Source organism: Talpa europaea, assembly GCF_964194135.1.
Source record: "Talpa europaea genome assembly, chromosome: 5".
Taxonomy (NCBI): domain Eukaryota; kingdom Metazoa; phylum Chordata; class Mammalia; order Eulipotyphla; family Talpidae; genus Talpa; species Talpa europaea.
In genome coordinates, this window is record NC_140071.1 from 92296518 (window position 1) to 92313856 (window position 17339).

The following is a 17339-nucleotide window of genomic DNA, read 5'->3' on the forward strand; positions in this document are numbered from 1 at the left end:
GTTTGTCATATATATCACTACTAATGTGATAGTTTTAGAATAATCCATTCATCATCTACTTTGCCAAAGAAATGAAATTTGCTCCCTTTTACCCAAAAGATCAAATACAGCCCTTAATTTCTCTCTCTTCATAAATAGTTGTAAATTTTCCACTGCTCCTGTTGACATTAGATTTCAGTTCTCAACATAAGTGCTTCTAGATTGTTAATCCAGTGTTATTAAGTTCTTTGTATTGATCTGTACATATTAGATTCATTTTTCTAGCCACACTTGTTTTAATACTATGCTCCTAATCATTGTTCCCTTTCCTCCCTCCCACTGCCTAGAAAAATATATTTGTGTATTTTTCAGGCAGATTTGGTTCAAATTTCACCTCTTCCATTTGTTTTTGACTTGTTCATGATACATCTTTCCCTAAAATATGTCGACTTTGACATTTCTATATTGATAGGATGATATAGTCTAACGTCCTATGTTTGCCATTAAGCCATTGCTCTTTTTTAACATAATTTTTGTAGGAAACATAGTAGTGCTGAATAAAGTATGTGCTCTAGTAAATGATTATTTGTTTGCAGGTTTTATTTTTTTTATTTTTTAAAATAGAGGCATGTTTTATTTATTTGTTTGTTCGTTTATACATGCACTGGGTACAGTCAGAAGCACGGGAGGGTGAGAGAATTCACCAGAGCCAGAGCAGGGAGCAGAGCAGGCAGAAGGACCGAAGTACACTGCTGAGGGGAGCAGCGGGCGGCAGGAGAGGTCTGCGCGCCATGTGGGACCCTCCTCCGGTGGCTGGGGAGCAGCCGGGGATCGAACCGGTGCGGCAGAGGCCGCGGGCAGCTTCGCAACCCAGCGCTCAACCGCTGCGCCACCTGGGAAGCCCTGTTTGCAGGTTTTAAGGACAAACTTCTTTACGTGAGAATTTCCTCCATACCTAATAGCTTTCCCTTGGTTTTATAGAGGCTGCAAGTCGGGCCATAGTCCAATTTCTGGAAATCAATCAGAGTGAAGAAGCCAGTAGAGGTTGGATGCTTCTGACTACAATTAATTTGTTAGCATCCTCTGGTCAGGTGAGTTCTTTGTTTTCATATTTGATATGTAACCTCTTCTTTTTTACCCTCATGGGATTTTGTTAAATTTATCAACATATCCAAATAAAATTTTATGATAATTTTTGTATTCTAATTTTTCTATTTTATGCTTGTCACAACATTTCTATGAGGAGGATTTATGTATTTTAGACATGAGGACATGCAAAACATACAACATTCTTTTCCATCTTGGTCACATCATAGCACACATAGGACATGACACCATTTGTACAGCCTTCTGGATGAGGAAGTGGACTCTGTAACGGAGCTCTGGCTCCATCAGGCATGGCCCTGCACTTAGGGAGGAATCATCTAAAGTACATCTCAGCTGCTCCAGCTACATAGAAAATACTTTAAGATGATTCCAATCTTTGTGGAAAATAAGGGGATATTGCCATTCTCAGGATAATGTGTATTCCATTCCCACTTGATTTACTCTGGAGATCATAAAAAGCTATAATGGTATATGTTGGATGTGTTCATTTATGAGCTGTGTGAAACCTGTTTTTGGCCTGTGATATTTTTGAGATGAAGGAAGCTTATTCAACCTTCTAAATTCCAGATTATAATTCCTATCAAAATCAGTACCAACATTGAGAATGTCTGTAATAGACCTTCAAATACTTCATATCAGTTAATTATGGTCTTTATAGAAGTGATGATGTATGACAGTGACAGCACAACAGAAATAATGTGTATTTCTGAGTAACTATATTTTGAAAGTAGACACTATCCAAAGTAATGGTCTGTTTCACTCTCTCTTTTTTATTTAATGGGTAAAGGAATCAGATCAACCAGTGGTGGGTGATTTGCCTGACATTTTCTACTTTATAGAAGCCCTGCATCCTAGGAAACCCTTCTGTCATGAACATATGGAAATATTTATCCTACATAACCTTCTGATAGCCCTAAACCTAGACCATTGTTTCCATGTACCTGTGATAATTCCAGATGACTCTAAAAATCCCAATTCTGATTACTATTTTTTTGCATGCAGACCTCTATATTATTATACCAAGCTTGACTTGACTTAGAATTGAATTGAAGTATTATTTTTTAAGTGCAGTAGTTCCTAGTTTTATTGCTATTTTTTGTGGATGCTATATTTCTTTTTCTCAGGGGTAAGCAGAGACTGTGTTGTATTATAATACCTAACATACAGTGGAAAGTTATTATAGGAATTAACTTGATCATGTACAAATAGATAGATTACCTTAAAAACATAAGAATCAGGAGAAACTCCTAATCACTTAAAAAATTACAAATGTTGCTAATTACCACTCTGGATACCAATTTGTACTTTTAATCTATCAGAATTAAGATGAAAATGAAAAAATCATACACTTGCTTAATGGGAAAGAAAACTAGTTATCTGGTGGGATAAAAAGGTATTTTAAAGAAAATTCAGTATTCTAGTTTGAGCTGACTCTTTTACTTACATACCGTTTTCTGTTGTCAGCATTGAGATACAGACATGACTAAAACTTGGTTATATAAATTAACATGTAGATGTCAGATGAAATGTACGAAGATAATACTAAAAAATGCAATCATAATGTATATGTAATACTATGAAAATATAAATATGATTTATAAATCTTATAAGTGAAGGTAAGAAGATAAGGAATTAAAGTTTCAGACATGAGCTGATAGTTAAACTGAATGTTAGAAACAATAATTTGCTTGAAACAATAAATTATAGCTGGGAAGAGTAGAGGCTTTTTAAATATTAGAGGCAGGAAATGATCCTGGAAATATAAAGGGCCAGATCTTATGAGGGATTGTTTTTTAAGCTCTCTCTCTTCTCCATCATCCTGCTACTGCATTAGTTCTCATCCATCCTCTCATGTGGTTTTCTCTATTAGTTTCCTAATTACCCTGGCCTTCCTGTTATTTATATCTGATTTATGATCCATACCATGACCAGGTAATATCTGAAATCTGGTTCTATTACTCCTTTGTTTGTAATATTTCATTGAGTCTCCATTGCCTGCAAAATAAAAGACTAAAATAAGAAACCATCAACATAGGTCACTGAACTTATACACTGTAAACTGGTTAGCCAGCTCTCTAACCTCAGACAGAGGTTTGTAAGGAATGCGCCTCAGTTCTCATTTGTAAAAGAAGGGGCAGGGTGCAACAAACATGCCCAGCTCCAACACAGCACCTGACTTTCAGTAAATGTTTGATGAAAAAGTTGATAAGTAATCAACATATGATACCAACCTGTGTTGGCTCTGTGGTAAAACTTTATTCTGTACTGCATCATGTACAAATTCTGGCATTATTATGTCATATATTTTTTTAAAGATTTATTTATTCATGCGTATAAGAACCATATAGGCCAGATGTGCGGGAGGGTGAGAGAATTCACCAGAGACAGAGAGGGGAACAGAACAGGCAGACTGACTGAGACACACTGCTGAGGGGAGCAGCAGGTGAGACAGGAGAGATCTGCTGCACCATGTGGGATTGTCACCAGCCGGCTGGGATCAAACCCGCGCTACAGAGGCTGTGGACAGCTTTACAGTGCTTTGCTCAACCGCCTGCGCCACCAGGGGAGGGCCTATTGTGTCATATTTTTTTAGCAATATGAAAATGTTCACTATAAGAATGTCTGGAATTTCTTCCTTTTGAAAATAACAGATTTTTTTTTTCCTGTCTTTGCTGGCCTTATCCCTCAAGTGTCCTTTCAGCCCCAAGAACTACAGTAGAAATGAAAGTGATGATAAAGTAACTACGTATATATAATTTAGTGTTTAATATGTTTTTGGTTTTATCATGTTATGTAGCCTTCATATTAGCCATAAAAAGTATACAACATTATATCAATTTTATAGGAGAGTGAGGCCCAGCAAAATTAGTTTGCTCAAGATCACAGTTAAATTCCTTTTCTCTAAGTTATAAAGTTTATGTTTGTTGAAACTGCTGCCCCTTAATTAATAGCAAACAAATCTCAATATTTGATTATTGCTAATTTGTATATATTGGAAGTGAGCATTTAGCAGTCATTATTTTTTTTTCTTTTTAAGATTTTATTTATTTATTTATACAAGTACTGGGTACAGTCAGAATAACGGGAGGGTGAGAGAATTCACCAGAGCCAGAGCAGGGAACAGAACAGGCAGAGTGACGAAATACACTGCTGAGGGGAGCAGTGGGTGCAGCAGGAGAGGTCTGTGCGCCATGTGGGACCCCCACCAGGGATTGAGCCGGTGCTGCAGAGGCTGAGGGCAGCCTCGCAGCCCAGCGCTCAACTGCTGCACCACCAGGGGAGGCCCCATTTTTTAATTCAGGCACTTACAAGTTATTTTGAGATATATATACATATATATCTTTTATATATATAAGATATATATATATATCTTTTCTGGCCTAAAACTTGTGAACTAATAATGACTAGCTTAAAATTTGTGAGCTTATTTAGCTATATCAATTATAGTTATGTTTGTTTGTCTCATCAATCCACTTATTTGTTGGTTTGTTTTCCAGAAAACCGTGGACTGCATGACAACGATGTCAGTGCCTTCCACCCTGGTTAAATGTTTGTATCTGTTTTTTGACCTTCCACATGTGCCTGAGGCAGCTGGAGGTGCACAGAATGAGCTACCTCTAGCAGAACGTCGTGGACTACTTCAGAAAGTTTTTGTACAGGTATGTAAGGTGCTGTGTACCTGGCCATGTATGCCACTCTATTTAAAGTGAAACAGATGCACTCCTTAAATAGATATTCTGCCTATTACAGTTTTCTATAGTACCTTATTCTGCTTATTATAAACTGACCTAATCTCATGTTATTGTCACATTTTTCAAATTTGTACATTTCTTTTGAGAAAGATTTGAGGGAGGCATTAATAAGTTTATTTCTCTGAACAGATTGTTCTACTAGTACCTTTGATATAGAAATAACATCTCCAAAATAAACTAAGCAAGAGAAACTTATTGGCAATCATATTCAGTTTTGGATATCATTTATCCTAATGTTAAGAAATTCTGTTTTATTTAAGTACAAGAAGTCCCTAGATTAAAAAATCTTTAACTTACAAAAGATGGTTTATTTTTGTGACTGCAGCCACCTTGTCTGTTCCCTGCCTATAAAACCCTTCTTTCCCACTGTTACCATTATTCTATTATTAGCATTAGGGCTTAAAGCTATAGTTTGGATATATTGTGATCATTTATGATGTCCTTTCTTGAGAGAATATTTTTAAAATGTGCAAACTACAAACATGTAGGACACATTCTGTCCATGGAAATAATATATTAAGAAAAATGTTTGCAGGCAGTAAGGTGGTGGTAACTCACACAGGCTGTGCATAAAAAAGCTGCCACCTAGTGATGTTGTGACCATTGTGGTTGGCTCAGGAGCTCAGTGGATCGTAACCCTCAGTGGGTCGCACTGGACCATTGCTCTTGAACTCCTAATCTTCTTTAGTTGACTCAAGATCGGTGAGGCAGGCTTGCCTCTCCCCTTCCCACTCACTTCCCTGCCTCCATAGCCACCAGCCTCCCGTGATGGCTCTAAAGAGAATCCACAGGGGTTTGAGTTACCTGGCATGGGACACCTGAGCCTCCTTCCAATCCCCCCAACAGCACAGTATTCAGCAGGTCCTGCTGGACATGATAAGTTCCATTGGCAAGCTACAATAATGTAACCCAGTGACAGTCCCTATCAGGGTGGTTTATTTTTCTTGACAATTCATTTCCCAACCTACTAACCCTTCAAACCACCTATGGTTGCATTTGTAAGAATTTAACAGTAATGGCAGCATTTGCCTTGATAATCTATAGTCACAGTGGTCTGTTTCAAAAGTTCTCTTGTTCATCTGTTCACCATGTGTGATCCCAATCCAAATGATCCTTTAGGTTCCTTAGATTGCTTGGATCTAGAAAACATATAGAGAAAAGTGAAATATAATAGCTCAGGAATGGACTCAGAAGTATGTGATATAGTTAAAGAAATTATTGGCTAACCATTGCAAATAAGTCCTTTTGATTTTCATTTGACTGCTTTCTGTGAGCCAACCTCATCTTCCCCTGTGCACATGTTCACTTGATTAGCAGTGCTGCATGTTGTACAACTTGGAACAACAAACTAAATACTGTACTGCTGTAGCAATATTGCATGCTAGCAGAGAAGTGTGTGTATGGCAAGCCAGTTCTCTAGGCATAACATAGTTGTGAGACAAAAAATGTCTGTACTGGGTTTCCCTGGTGGCACAGGGTTAAGGGCAGCGCTATCAAGCTGTCACCAGCCACTGCATCATGAGTTCCGTCCCTGGCTGGATGTGGGGAGGCCCACATGGTGCCGCAGACCACTCCTGCCTCGCCAGCTCCTCCCCTAAGCAGTGTGTTTCAGTGGATCTGCCAGTTCTGCTTCCCACTCTCTCTGGTGAATCCTCTCACCCCCCGCACCTCTGGCTTGTGCCCCAGTTTTTGTATACATGAATGAATAAATCTTTAAAAAAAAATGTACTGACTTAAATTTGGATAACAGCAAGGTAGGGGGTGACAGGTATGGTGCTCCACTGTTCTGTGGGAGATTTTTACTAAGTGGAATCCTTTTAAACTCAAAACTGTCATGAAAAACAAGGTGAGGAACACAAAGCTATTTGTGTATTCAATGTATTTGAGAACCTACCACGTCTTAGGTGAAAGTTATGACCAACAAGAGTATAAACTCTACCCACATCCTGTATTTTTAAGGTCTAAGTTTAACTGGTCAGTATTTTTTGTTCTCTGTGTGTGTGTGTACATATATATGTATATATATGTATATATACACCACCACCAATTCACCTGTGAACCATCACCATACTTCCTGTGTTCTTCCCGCCCCTATTTTGATCCCTTCCTTGCCCCTCCCTTGCAGAATGTCTCTGATTTATAGTTGCCTGCTAATTTGGTTTTTTTAGTTATTATTATTATTTTTCCTGATCCCCTATTTGGTTGCCCTATGTTCCTTCTATAAGTGAAACCATCCAGTATTTTTCTTTTTCCTTCTGGCTCATTTCACTGAGCATAAATCCCTTCCAGCTCCATCCATTTTGCTGTGACTAGTATGAGTTTATCTTTTTTATTGCTGAATAGTATTCCATTGTGTGTTTATACCACATCTTGTTGATATAGTCATCAATTTTTGGGCATTTGGGTTGTTTCCATATCTTACCTATTGTAACTAGTGCTACAATATATGTAGGGGTGCAGTTATCCTTTTTCATTAATGTTTTTGTGTCCTTTGGGTAGATTCCTAGGAGTGGAATTGCTGGGTTATATTAACTGGTCAGCATTTAAATGGAAATGATGCTATTAGTACATAAAGGATGGTTGGGCTTTGTTCCCAACTCTCTTATATCTCCCTACCCTTCAGCTTTCATCTTTTCAGCCCCTTTTTCTTTCTTTCATATTCTTCAGTTTGTATGTGATTTCTCAGTTAATAAATAGCTGATAAGTCTTATTTTTCTTATGTTTTTCACTGCTTACATCTGTCTGGATAAAAGGATGAAAATTCATTTGATGGAAATACTTGTGCATAATTAAAGACCCAATTACTCCTCTGGAACTTGTATGTTCAAGAATGATTAATCTGTGTAATAAACTGATTACTACACTCTTTACATTAAAAAAAAAAAACATGTTTGGCACAAAAGACAAATACCCCATGATTCCACATACATGTATCTAAAGTGGTCACACTCTTAAAATGCAGACCAGTAGTTGCCATTTTACTGGCAAAGGGTTAGAGAGAAAGAGGAGGTATTGTTTGGTGGATGTAAAACTTTGGTTCTGCAACATGAAAATGTTCTGGAAATCTGTGGCACAAGAGTACATGGGAGTGACACTGCTGTGCTCTATCCTTAAAAATGAGTGAGATGGTCAATTTTATGCTCTGTGTTTTCGCCTCAATAAAAAAACAACCCATGCCTGTTTGAAACCAGTTCTCTGAAATTATATAGACTAAGATTAGATTTCTCACCTCTAAAACGAAGATAATGATACTTACCTAAGGGGTTTTTGTGAGGATTGAAGGAAATAATACACAAAGCAATGGTAGTCTTAGTAGACATGACGCAAATGTGCTTGCAATTGCTGCTCCTTTCACCACACTGCCATCGTCAGGAGTGTAGGAAGAGAGGACAGTGGTTTGTGTATATGAGGTGGATAAGGTGGGGCTGGCTGCACCTCATCTTATTGGGATCTTTACTGGAGGGAACAACTTGACTTTGTAGTGCGTAGAAGTGAAAGGACAGGCAAAGGGGGGCTACAGCAGTTTTACCAAAGAAAAAGGATTATCCATAAATCACTAATTCAGATTTTTCTTGAACATGATTTATTAGATACTTTTGTGCTAGTAATTAATATCCATTATCTCATAATTTCCATAGTTTCATAGCTTTTGTTTTTCCACAAATAATATGAGGAAGTGGTAAAAATAGAATTAGAACTCAGGGTTATCTAATTCTTGAACTAGATTGGATGAGAGAAGTAGTGGGAATAAAAGAAGAAATCACATAAGAATTAAAGCTGCTTTTTAATACATTGTGGTGAGTACGGTAGGCTAGTCTTTCCTGATTAATCTAATACCCCTATTTCATTAAAGCTCTTCTAAAGAATGATTAATGAGTTGAAGCAGTGAGTTGAAGCTAGGCAATTAGTTGAAGCTGAATTTTATGTTTAACAAATATTTCTTCTAAACTTAAAAAAAATACATGTGTCTGAAAGCAGTGGGTGCTTTCAACTATGTGGGGTTCATTATATATAGTGTATTGGAATCAACAGGAATCATTGACTAGGAAGGCTAAAAGGACCTAAAAGATTCAAATGAAACTCCCCATTTGCAATTAGGGGAAACTGACGGTCATGGCCATAACCATGGTAACGCATTGGTGGGGGGACGAAGACCTGCTTTTCCCGCCTCCAGGGCAGCTCTGCCTTTGGTGCTTCTCTTCCTTGTTTTAGCTTCTCACAGGCTGGACACTGGTGTCATCATTTGCTCTAAAAACCAATGGCAACTGTTTATTTCATATTTTCAGAATACATAGTGTCTATGATAGATGAAATCCCTGTTGTTTATATTATGTGACAGATGGTTTCCTGGGACCTTAGCAGTTGGAACTGCTTTGTGTAGGCTTTTTTTTTTTCTTTTTTTGCATTCATGTAGCCAATTATTACTCTGCCACACTTGACTGGACTTTGTAACAGAATCCTTACAAATAGAAGTGATTAGTGTAAGACAAGAGAGGAGTAAGACACAGATTCTTCAATTTTCTACTCTGTAAAATGAAAGGATTATACTAGGTTATTTGTAAAACTCCTTTTGCTTCTAAAGATGAAGATGCAAGTATTTAAAGAGTCAACAAGCTGAATGAATTAAATGCAATTTGTTTTTAAGAGTGACGATTTAAGTTGGAAAAAATATTTTCTTGTTTGTTTTTATATTAGAAATTAGAGAAATGACATCTGACACTTCAGTTACTTAAAGACAGTATCATAACCAACAAAAAATAAATCCACAGTGTACCCTTCAGAGCATACTTTTTTTGCTATAGTAGTTACTTTTTGTCATCTCTTTTTGTTGCATATGACATGTGGGAAAATAGACACATACTGCATGTACTAATAGACATTATTCAACAATTTTTCCAGGCATCTGGTGGGGGGAGATACCTGTTGTACTTACTGATTTACAAGTATTTATTGTTTCTCTGAACTCTTATTTCTTTCTTTCCACTGTATTTGGCAGCTATAACTTAGAAAGTGCTTATATTTGCATTGAAAGAAATAGAGAAAGCAAGATCGAATTCTGTAAGTCAAAATCTGATAGTTTAATACTTTTTTCTATTTAGCAGTTTCCCCATAGATATACAATATTTCAAACTTCACAAAGCACTTTTAAGAGAATAGAAATAGGGCCTCCCCTGGTGGCACAGCAGTTGAGCGCTGGGCTGCCCACCCCCGGCCACCGGTGAGGGCCCCACATGGAGCGCAGACCTCTCCTGCCACGCCTGCTGTTCCCCTCAGCAGTGTACTTCTGTCCTTCAGCCTGTTCTGCTCCCTACTCTGGCTCTGGTGAATTCTCTTACCCTCCCGTACTTCTGACTGTACCCAGTATTTGTATAAATAAATAAATATTTTTTTTAAAAAAGAATAGAAATATTTCATACTTATGCTTCTTTTTGTTCACTTTTTTTTTTTCAGAATATTTAGATGAGAAAATTTAGCACAGAGAGGAACAGTTAATTTTTCATTACAATGAATGGAGATTAGAAAGAAAAAAAAGCATTGAGGTGAGAAACCATAGCTGAATTCCGGAAGGAGCCCGCTCTTAGTGCTGTGAGCACTTCTGTAGTGTGTATTTTGAAAATCATAGGTAAGGAATAAGTTCTCATTCCAGAGTTTACAAAAGTTTTAATTTTCTCTGAAAGATAAATATTTTAGACTACTAGACATAATTAAAAGATACTTCTGAGTTAAGATGATTTATTACTCAGATATCCCCTTCTACTTGTATAAGAATTTAAACAATTTGAAAAACCTTTAAGGACCTGTTTGTTTGTTTTTTTTAATTATTATTGTTTTATATATTTTCTACATCATTCTTCATTTTTATACAACGTATGCTTTCTCATCTCAGGTATAGTCCCTGTGAAATTCCCACCACCAATTGACCCGTGCACCATCACTGCAGTCCTTTGTGCTCTTTCCAGCACTGAGTTGCTCGTATCCCTCCTCCTCCCCTGCAGAATGTCTCTGGCTTATAGTTCCCTGTTGATTTTGATTTTTACTTTATTATAATTACATCTTTTTCCCTCATCCCTTATTTGGATCCCCTACGTTCTTCCTATAAGTGGAACCATGTGGTATTTTTTCTCTTTCTTTCTAGATTATTTCACTGAGCATGATCCCTTCCAGCTCCTTCCACGTTGCTGTGAATGGCATGAGTTCATTTTTTATTGATTGCTGAGTAATATTCCATTGTGTCTATATACCACACCTTCTTGATACAGTGCATCTATTTTGGGGCATTTGGGTTGTTTCCATAGCTTACCTATTGTAAATAGTGCTACAGTAAACATAGGGGGCAGGTATCCTTTTGAATTAATGTTTTGATGTCCTTTGGGTAGATCCCTAGGAGTAGAATTGCTGGATCATATGGAAGCTCCATTTTAGCGGTTTGAGGAACCCCCACATAGCTTTCCATAGTGGGTGGACCAATTCATATTCCCACCAGCAGTGCAGGAGAGTTCTTTTGTCTCCACATCCTCGCCACTATTCGTTGTTGCTAGTTTTTTTAATATATGCCATTCTCATTGGTATAAGGTGATATCTCATTGTAGTTTTGATTTGCATTTTTTAAGGACCTTACTTATCTCCTTCAGGCGGTCCTTTTCAGAGAAGAAAATTACATTTTACCTTTGGCAAGATAAGAATTTAAGAACTAAATCAAAAAACTGAATTGTTGATCTTGAAAGTTACAGCTGATTTATTCTGTTTAAGGTTAGGTATGCAAAAATACCATCATAAAGAGAAGATAGCAAACAGATCATTTAAAAAGAAAATAGTAGATAAAAGTAGGACTTCTTTCCTCTCTTACCATAGCACACTTCTAAATTATAGCTGTCATTTTTAATGTTGTTTAAATTCAGACACTCGTCATTATGACTTTAATGATACCACACAGTACTGACCCTAAATTTTCAGAGTTTTAAAATTATCAGGTCCAGTCTTTTTCTGACTCCTCCTTTCCCCAACCATTCATTTATTTACCCACATATCTGTTTTGTCTTTATTTACTTATTTTTTAGATCTTAGTGAAACTCTGCAGCTTTGTTTCTCCAGCGGAGGAGCTGGCCCAAAAAGATGATCTCCAGCTTTTATTCAGTGCAATAACCTCTTGGTGCCCCCCCTATAACTTGCCTTGGAGGAAGAGTGCTGGAGAAGTCCTCATGACGATATCCCGACACGGGCTCAGTGTCAATGTGGTGAAGTATATCCATGGTGAATATCTCCTTATCTATTCATTTTAGGTGCTCTAAATTTTATCTGCCTTACTTGTCCTCATGTGATGATAGGGTTCTCTCTTTCAACTTTCCAGTTGAGACTGTATGTGCAGAGCAAAACCATTTATTTTTGTGAGGCATTTCAAATGTAAGAAAATCTTACATATTTCATATGATACATACGTACAAGAGTTATAAATGATTTGACTGTTGTGTAAATGTTTAATCGTCATGTAAGTTCTACGTCATAGCCTGTTCTTCCTCTTTTACTGGAAAAACAATGAGATGCTATAGTTTTTATATACACACACACATATAGTCTTTTGGAGGATAAATCATAGACAGCTATTAATGTCCAATGTGGCATCAATAAGATTAAGTGGATTTTTAACAACACTAAAGAGAAATTATCCATTGTTTAAATCACATGTATCAGTTATCCTTTAAAATATCTGAATAGCAGTTTACCCTAGATATTCAAATACTCAATATCTGTGTTAATATTAGTAGTAAGATAATTTTAGCATTTCATATAGTTCACTTATGTGTATGTGTGTATGCGTGTGTACACATATATTCCTAAATAGCTTTCAAAATAATTTTAATACAACTATTTGTTCATTTTCCTAACATCAGTTATTCATTAAATGTTTCTCCTTTCTTGCCTCCATTCCTATATTAAACATTTTTTAACATGTAGTTTTAAAATTAAGGAAATACTATCTTGCAACACTTTATGAGTTAGTGTCACATGACATCTACAACAAAAGCATCTTCCTTCCTGTGTTAAAACATATTTCTGTTTAGTGAGGTTGGGTTTCTTTAGGCAAATTAATTTCATTAGAGATAAGAACAGGGAAGTCTTCTTTGAAATGTCTCAAGTGCCCCAAGTCAATACTGGTTTATAACTGTTTTAAACTAGTAAAAACTAGTGTACATGTCATTTGAAAAACTTTATTTTGTGACACTTTTCTATATCTCATTGGTCTATATTCACTCTAATTTAAACTTTTACTCATCTATTTGTATTTTAATATAAAAATTTTAAATATCATCTGGTAGTGGACAATCACTTTGTTTAACAATAAAAAAAATGTAAATCTGATGTAAAAACTATAATAAATGTCATTGTTTTTCAATATTTTTCGTATTACTCTCTAATGTTTGCTACTGCTCGGCAGAATTTTCCCAGAATTTTTGTGTAACATTTATGTTAGGTATATTTTACAGCTACATTAAAATTTAATAGTTAATATTTCTTTAAATACCAGTTAACAGTTGTAGAAATTTTTCTTAAGCAGTTGACATAAATATTACATATTTAATTTAATTCTTTATCCTTGCAGAAAAGGAATGTTTATCTACATGTGTTCAGAATATGCAGCAATCAGATGACCTGTCTCCTCTGGAAATTGTTGAAATGTTTGCTGGGCTTTCTTGTTTCCTCAAAGATTCCAGTGATGTTTCCCAAACACTTTTGGATGATTTTCGGATATGGCAAGGATACAATTTCCTTTGTGATCTCTTGCTTAGGTAAAACCCCATGATTTAAGAATTATGTTTTAGATGTTTATTGTTTTTTTGTTTATTTTAATCCAAGAAAACAATGTGGTGTGTGGTTACTAGAAAAAAAAAAAGGAATCAATCATTTATTTTATGTATACTTCATCATTATCCCTTTAATCACTTCTCTTTTTTTCCTGTCAGCAAGTACAAGTGAAGTTAGAGTTAAATTAGCAAATGTAGCCTGCAAAACATCATGGAGTTAGTGATTAGATCTGAATAATAAATACATTCTTTAGTTACTAAGGGAGAACAGTTTAGATGAACCAATTGAGGTACCTTATTGTTAGTATAATATTATGTAAGTATAGGATGCCCTTCAAGTGTTGTCACCTACCACCAAGCACCCATAGTCCACTGCCATACTCCCCACTTTTTTTTAATTTATACATTTTTTGCATCATTTTTCATTTCTACACAATGTATGCATTTTCATCTTGGTTATAGTCCAATAAAATTCCCACCCCACCTTGTTTTGATCCTAGTCCCTCTCCCCCCCCACCCCACATAGTGGGTCTCTGGTTTATAGTTGCTTGTTGATTTTGAGTTTTACTTGATTATAATTGGGTTTTTTCCTGGTCCCTTATTTAGCTTTTCTAAACTCCTGCTATGAGTGAGACCATCTGGTATTTTTCTTTTTCTTTCTGGCTTATTTCACTGAGCATGATCCCATCCAGCTCCATCTGTGTTGCTGCAAATTGCATGAGTTTATCTTTTTTGATTGCTGAGTAATATTCCATTGTGTATATGTACCACATCTTCTTGATCCAGTCATCTATTTTTGGGCATTTGGGTTGTTTCCACAGTTTGCTATTGTAAATAGTGCTGCTATAAACATGAGGGTGCAGGTGCCCTTTTGAATTAATGTTTCTGTGTCCTTTGGGTAAATACCTAGGAGTGGAATTGCTGGATCATATGGAAGCTCCATTTTAGCAGGTTGAGGAACATCCACACAGCTTTTGATCGTGGTTGGACCAGTTTGCACTCCCACCAGTAGTGCAGGAGAGTTCCTTTTTCTGCACATCGTCGCCAACATTTGTTGTTGCTAGTTTTTTTAATATGTGCCATTCTTACTGGTATAAGATGGTATCTCATTGTAGTTTTGATTTGCATTTCCCTGATTGCAAGTGATGCTGAGCATTTTTTCATATGCCTGTTGGCCATTTTCATTTCCTCTTTGTAGAAGTTTCTTTTTGGCTATTCTGTCCATTTTTTTTTTAATAATAAATTTTATTTTTATATTCCCCCATACAATTGCAAATGCCCCATTCTGACCCTAATCCCTCCCCTCCCGGCCCCCACCCCCCAAAAAGTGTCTCTGGTTCATAGTTTTTTGTTGATTTTGATTTTCACTTTCTTATAGTTATTCATTTTCCTGGTCCCTTATTTAAGTTTTCTAGATTCCTGCTATGAGTGAGACCATCCGGTATTTTTCTTTTTCTTTTTGGCTTATTTCGCTGAGCATGATCCCTTCCAGCGCCATCCATGTTGCTGCAAATTGCATGTGTTTATCTTTTTTGAATGCTGAGTAATATTCCATGGTGTATATGTACCACATCTTCTTGATCCAGTCATCTATTTTTGGGCATTTGGGCTGTTTCCAAAGCTTAGCTATTGTAAATAGTGCTGCTATAAACATAGGGGTGCAGGTGTTCTTTGGAATTGATGTTTCTTTGTCCTTTGGGTAAATACCTAGGAGTGGAATTGCTGGATGATATTCTGTCCATTTTTTAATTGGGTTATTTACTTTGTTTTGGTTGAGTCTCGTCAGCTCTTTGTGGACTTTTGTGATCAGTCCTTTATCATTAGTGTTGTGTGCAAAATTTTTCTCCCAATCAGTGGGTTGTCTCTCTGTTTTGGTTACTATCTCTTGCTGCACAGAAGCTCTTTAATTTGATGTAGTCCCAGCTGTTGATCTTTGCCTTCGCTATCACTGCTTTGGGTGATGAATCTTTAAAGATATTACTGAGATGCATGTCATGTAGTGTTTCGCCTATATTTCCTTCTATATATTTTAAGGTTTCAAGTCTATGTCTAGTCCTTTAATCCATTTCGAGTTGGTTTTTGTGCACAGTGTGCATACTCCCCACTTTGTTCTCACCCCCTCCCTCCCTCTGTGGAAACCTCAGATCTATGGCCATCTTTCAAGGATTAGTTTTTAATGTTTGACTTTATCTGACCCTTGTTTGGTTTCTTTATATTCCACATGTAAGTGACCCCATCCAGTATTTGTCTTTCTCCTTCTGGTTTGTTTTGCTTGGCAACATCCTAAAGTTATTAAGTATATCTTACTTAATATACTTAAGGTCTTATACTTGAGACTGTACAAATGTATGTATCAATCAGATTTGTTGACTTGAAATCTTTCATTTGCCCACTTGTAGTTTTCAAATGTTTTGTGCACATACTAAGGAAATGGCAGGTTACGTGTTTTATTAAGCAGATGCTCATGTCTCACTAGTCTTTTCCCGAACCATGATTTTTTCAATCACTTTATCTATTATAAACCAGCACTATTTTATAAATTTTCTATTTTTAGCACCAGTTTAACCTACTTGCCATTCCTTACTTAATGCTGAGCAATGCCAAGAATATAATTTGATATGTATCCTACCTCATCATTGAGGACATATGAAACTTTATGAATAACTACTCCACATTACTAAGGATTATTTAAATTGGCACAATTCTTTGAAAACACAGGTTGGCAAAATATCAATAGCCTCTAAAATGTCACTTTTCTTTGAAATAATAATTTCACTTGTGGTTATTAATTCTGAAGATGTAATCCTGAATATAGACAAAATTTCATGTATATTTATGCTCTTGTATCTGGTTTCCACTCGCTGTCCTTCTTTCCTCTTCCCAAATCTGTGGTTTGCTCTCTGGGGTCATTACCATCATCCCTATGGAGAGCTTATGTTAACATGGAAAAGAAGGTGTATAATGGTAAATGGGGAAAAAAAACTTACAAACTTCTGTATATGGTTTGAAAATAACTATTATTAGAACTTTTCACTTTTTAAAAAAGTTGAAAATAATATCAGAATGTTAATAGCACCTTTAAAGTAGTTAGGCTAAGCATACTTTTTCTTTCTTTTACTTTTATGCATCTTCCAAGTTTATTTTAAGTAGAATATTAAGTTTTTTAAGGGGGGATCTCCAATAAGTTGTACTCTTGAAGAAATATATTTTGTATTTAATATTTTGTTCTCAATAAAGCTGCATTTAAAAGATAATTCCATAATGATTCCAATCTCCCTGGTAATTTTTTTTTTTAAAAGATTTATTTATTTTTGCATGCAAGAGCTGGGGTACAGGCCAGAGGTGTGGGGAGTGAGAGGAGTCACCAGAGACAGAGTGGGGAGCAGAGCAGGCAGACTGACTGAAATACACTGCTGAGGGGAGCAGCAGGCAAATCAGCAGAGGTCTGCTGCACTATGTGGGTTGCTCCCTGGCTGGCTGGGGATCAAACTTGTGCTGCTGAGGCTGTGGATTGCTTCATAGTGCGGTGCTTAATCCCTTGAGCCACCAGGGAGGCCCAGGAATTTATGTTTAGAAATTAACAGAGAAAATGTCTTAGGAAAAAAATGGTTAATAAGTTAATAAGGTTTTTTAATTTAAAAAGTAAACTTTGTAACCTTAATGCTTTTGGGAACTTGAGATTTAATTTTACAGAATATTT

General features: G+C 36.3%; 1 protein-coding gene across 2 annotated transcripts in view; it reads left to right on the forward strand.

The window, feature by feature from the left end:
• WDFY3 (WD repeat and FYVE domain containing 3) overlaps window positions 1–17339 on the forward strand; it is a gene marked incomplete at its 3' end in the record, with an annotated part of 191890 nt that overhangs the window by 26072 nt on the left and 148479 nt on the right. For both annotated transcript variants that reach the window (XM_084233369.1, XM_084233370.1), the window contains exons 3-6: window positions 961–1070; window positions 4584–4745; window positions 11897–12089; window positions 13438–13624. In XM_084233369.1, the coding sequence (XP_084089495.1) occupies window positions 961–1070; window positions 4584–4745; window positions 11897–12089; window positions 13438–13624 (652 nt within the window). The remainder of the gene's footprint in view (window positions 1–960; window positions 1071–4583; window positions 4746–11896; window positions 12090–13437; window positions 13625–17339) is intronic.